At 43.1% G+C, this 4,060-nt stretch overlaps 1 protein-coding gene across 1 annotated transcript; it reads right to left on the bottom strand.

The window, feature by feature from the left end:
* Positions 1–1,238: 1,238 nt before the first annotated feature.
* LOC140179928 (uncharacterized) lies at positions 1,239–1,697 on the bottom strand. Its single transcript, XM_072220091.1, has one exon. The coding sequence runs from the start codon at positions 1,695–1,697 to the stop codon at positions 1,239–1,241; it is 459 nt and encodes a 152-aa protein (XP_072076192.1).
* Positions 1,698–4,060: the final 2,363 nt, after the last annotated feature.

Below are 4,060 nucleotides of genomic sequence, written 5' to 3'. Positions count from 1 at the left end.
TAACTCAAGGCCTTACAACACTTTGCTGGTGAAGTTGATGGGATGCTATCCAACTTCATCTTCTCATATTAAGGCTGACGCTACAGCCTTCTTGATGACATCTAAATATAATATGAGCCCCTCTTCAACTTTTAGCCTAGTAAGGATGGAAGAATGGCTAAAAAATTTCTTGAACTCCTAAAAAGCTTCTTCGCATTTAGAAGTTCATTCAAAGTGGCATCCTTACCCTAAGCAGTGAAAAAAGGGGCAAAGATCTCAGGGCCGATCCTGCTAGGAATTTGGATAAGGTTACAAGCCGGCCATTCAACTGTTGGACTTCCTTTAGGCAGGTCGGACTCTTCATTTCTAAGATTGTTCTACACTTATCGGGTTAGCTTCGATTCCTCTTTGTGTTAGCATAAATTCCAGAAATTTTCCAGCTTCTACTGCAAATATGCACTTGGTAGCATTTAGCCTCATCTGATGCTTTCTTATGGTATCGAAGAATTGTGAGAGGTCGGTCAGGAGACTGGCCTCGTCCTTGGTTTTTACTAGCATGTCATCTACGTATACCTCCATTAGGCTTCTAAAGTGAGGTGCAAACACGTTATTCATCAACCTTTGGTATGTGGCCCTACATTTTTTAATTCAAATGGCATGACCACTTAGTAGTAGTTTGCTCTGGGCGTGATGAAAGAGGTCTTCTCCTGGTCTGACTTGTACATCGGGATTTCATTGTATCCCGCATAGGCATCCATGAATGACAAATATTGGTCTCCTGAGCTAGAATACACCAGAGCATCGATGTTGGTTAGAGGATATGGGTCCTTTGGACAGGCTTTATTGAGGTCGGTATAGTCGACGCACATCCTCCATTTTCCATTTTGCTTTTTTACCAACACCACGTTTGCTACCCACACCGGGTACTTGACTTCTCGGATGAACCCGGCTTCTAGCAATGCTTGTACTTGCTCTCCGACTACTTGAGCTCGTTCTGGTTCGAGCTTCCGTCTTCTTTGTTAAACCGGTTGAGATCCCAGGTGGACTGCTAACTTATGTGTCATCAGCTCAGGATCTATCCCGAACATGTCGGAGGCTTTCCAAGCGAAAAGATCTGAATTTTTTCGTAGGAGTTTTACAAGTTCTTACTTCAGGTTTGCCTTTATGATGGCTCCTATATTGGTATTCTTTCCGACTTCCTGTCTAATCTGGACCTCCTCTGTTTTCCCTCCGGGTTGAGGTTGTAGCTCTTCCCTTCCTCAAAGTCCTCCGAGTTCAATTGCATTGACCTCTTTACCCTTTTCTCGGAGGTTCAGGCTCTCATTATAGCACTTTCTTGCCAATTTTTTATCTCCTCTAATGGTGGCAATCCCATCTTTTGTTGGAAATTTCATGCAAAGATGAGGAGTGGAGATGATTGCTCCTAACCAGTTTAGGGTTGTCCTCCCGATCAGCGCATTATAAGCCGAAGTCACATCTACGACGATGAAGTCGATGTTTAAAGTTTTGGACTTCAATCCCTTTCCAAAAGTTGTATATCGGGAGATGAAGCCCAATGGGTTAATGGGAGCATCTCCTAACTCGAAGAGGGTGTCTAGATAGGCTTTTAGCTCCTTCTCATCTAATCCTAACTTATCGAATGCTGGCTTAAATAATATGTCGGTTAAGCTGCCCTGGTCCACTAGAGTTCTGTGCAAGTGCGCATTGGCAAGGATCATGGTGATTACTACTTGGTCGTCATGACCGAGTACAATCCCCTGCCCATCTTCTCTGGTGAAGGATATTGTTGGGAGGTCGGGCCCATCGTTCCGATCTGGTAGACTTCTTTTAAATGTCTCTTTTGAGACGACTTGGTCAGCCCCCTCCAGCGAATCCTCCTGATATCATGTGAATGTGCCGTTCTGGAATCTGTGGGGACAGACCTCTTTGGTTGAGGTCTTCATCATCTCTCTTCTTTTTTCCGTGATTATCTGACATTTCCATGAGATATCTGTCCATCCGACCTTCTCTGCCCAGGTTTTCAATCATATTTTTTAGGTCATAAAAATCGTTCGTGGAATGCCCGTACAGCTTGTGGTACTCGCAATATTCACTACGGCTTACGCCCTTTTTATTTTTTATAGGGCGTGGGGGAAGAAGCTTCTTGGTATGACAAATTTTCCTATAAACATCCATGAGGGAAACTCGTAATGGTTTATAATTGTGGTACCTTCTAGACTTCTCAGGTCCGACTTCTTCTTTTCTCTTAGGCTCCCTCTCTTTTTTCTTTGGCTGGTGAAGGCGCCCTAGTCGCCAGCTCGACTCTCGTAGTCTGGCATTTTCTTTCATATTGATGTATTTTTTGGATCGTTCTTGTATATCATTCAGATAAGTCGGATGTCTTTTTGATATAGATTGGGAGAAAGGTCTTTCTCGGAGCCCATTGACCAGTCCCATTATTACCACTTCTGTAGGTAGATCTTTGATTTCCAAGCATGCTTTGTTGAATCACTCCATGTAGTCTCTCAGGGGCTCCCCGACCTCTTGCTTTACCCCGAGTAGATTGGGTGCATGCTTGACCTTGTCTCTTTGGATTCAAAATCAAGTGAGAAACTTACGCAAAAGGTCGTCGAAACTGCTGACCAACCTAGGGGGCAGCTATCAAACCACTTTATGACTGCTTTTGTTAGGGTTGTCGGGAAGGCCTTGCGGCAAATAGCATCTGAGGTATCGGCCAAATACATCCGAATTTTGAAATTAATGAGGTGATGTTTCGGGTTAGTGGTCCCATCGTAGTGATTCATGTCTGGGCTTTTAAAGTTTCTAGGAACTCGTGCCCACATGATATCCTCTGTGAAGGGATCTTCTCCCCCATGGGGAAATCTTCCCGAGTTGTGTGGGAATCTTTATTCCGAAAATTAGATTCCAGCTTCGAGAGCTTGTCTTCCAGCTCTCTTCGTTGCTTGATTTCTCTCCTTAAACTCCTCTCCGCTTCACACTATCGCTCTAGCTCTTGCTCTAGTTTTTCGAGTCGATCTTGGTGGCCATGTAGCAACCTCAAGAAGTTAGTGGAATGAGGTTATTCCTCCCTTTTCAATTGGTGGACCTCAGAGGGGATTCTTCTCTGATTTTGAACACCTGAGGGGCCTTCGCCATGCGGTCCCTCCACCCTTGGGGAAGGTATTATTAGGGCCTGGTTGTTGTTGACCATAACTTGGTATTCTTGATTTGACTTGGACGCGGTACGTCCGTCTTCGTGTTGGTCATCCGCCATTAAGTGTTGGTTCCCAGATCCTTGGCAACAGCGCCAATGTTTCAAGGGTTACCTGAAATCAGACGATGATTGGGTTTGTTGGTGAGGCCCAAACGTCCAAGGAAGGTGGTCTCTGACTTGTCCTACGTCAGGGAGCCGCCGTCCGAGTTGTGTGTTTGAAAAGGCGGGGAGTGGTACCTGCAAGACACTCCGTCAGCAAGGGGTTAAGCAGGTTTAAGTTTATTGGGACTTAAAGATACCTAAGAGGTGTCATTGTATTTATAGATGATGTGCCAATAACCACCATTGGAGTAGTTCTACTTCTTATGGTGAATAACCGTCCATTTATCTTAGGGTATGTTGAGATCTCTCTTCTAGAAGAAGGTGAGAGATTTGGGATGACAGTTACTTACTTGGATGAGTGTAAGCCACCTGTTTTTGCCAGATCCGATCTCCTTAAGGAGGTCGGATGGTCGGTTGAGGTCATTCCTTTTATTGCGCCTTCCAGCTTTATTGGGCCTGACTTATGTTTTGGGTCAGGTATAAACAGGTATATTTGTATAATTTTAAAATTTAAAATTATTTGAATAAATTGCATGAGCATATTTTGGATACTGAGACTTCAATAAGGTATTCTTCACGTATCTCGGGTACTAAATTTATATTCTATTTTTGTATGTATCTCGGATATTAAAATCCTATTTAACTCTTCGAACACAAATTGAAAACTCAGTATTTGAGATGTATTCAAATTTTAGAATCTTCCTCAATATTTGAGATGTGACCAATTGTGTATTTATATAATTATGTTGTATTTTATGTATTTTTGTAAATTTTATATTTTATATT

This window comes from Arachis hypogaea, chromosome 1 (assembly GCF_003086295.3).
Source record: "Arachis hypogaea cultivar Tifrunner chromosome 1, arahy.Tifrunner.gnm2.J5K5, whole genome shotgun sequence".
In the NCBI taxonomy this organism is placed as follows: Eukaryota; Viridiplantae; Streptophyta; class Magnoliopsida; order Fabales; family Fabaceae; genus Arachis; species Arachis hypogaea.
Note: the sequence above shows the minus strand (reverse complement) of the source record. Positions and strands in the feature narration are given on the sequence as shown.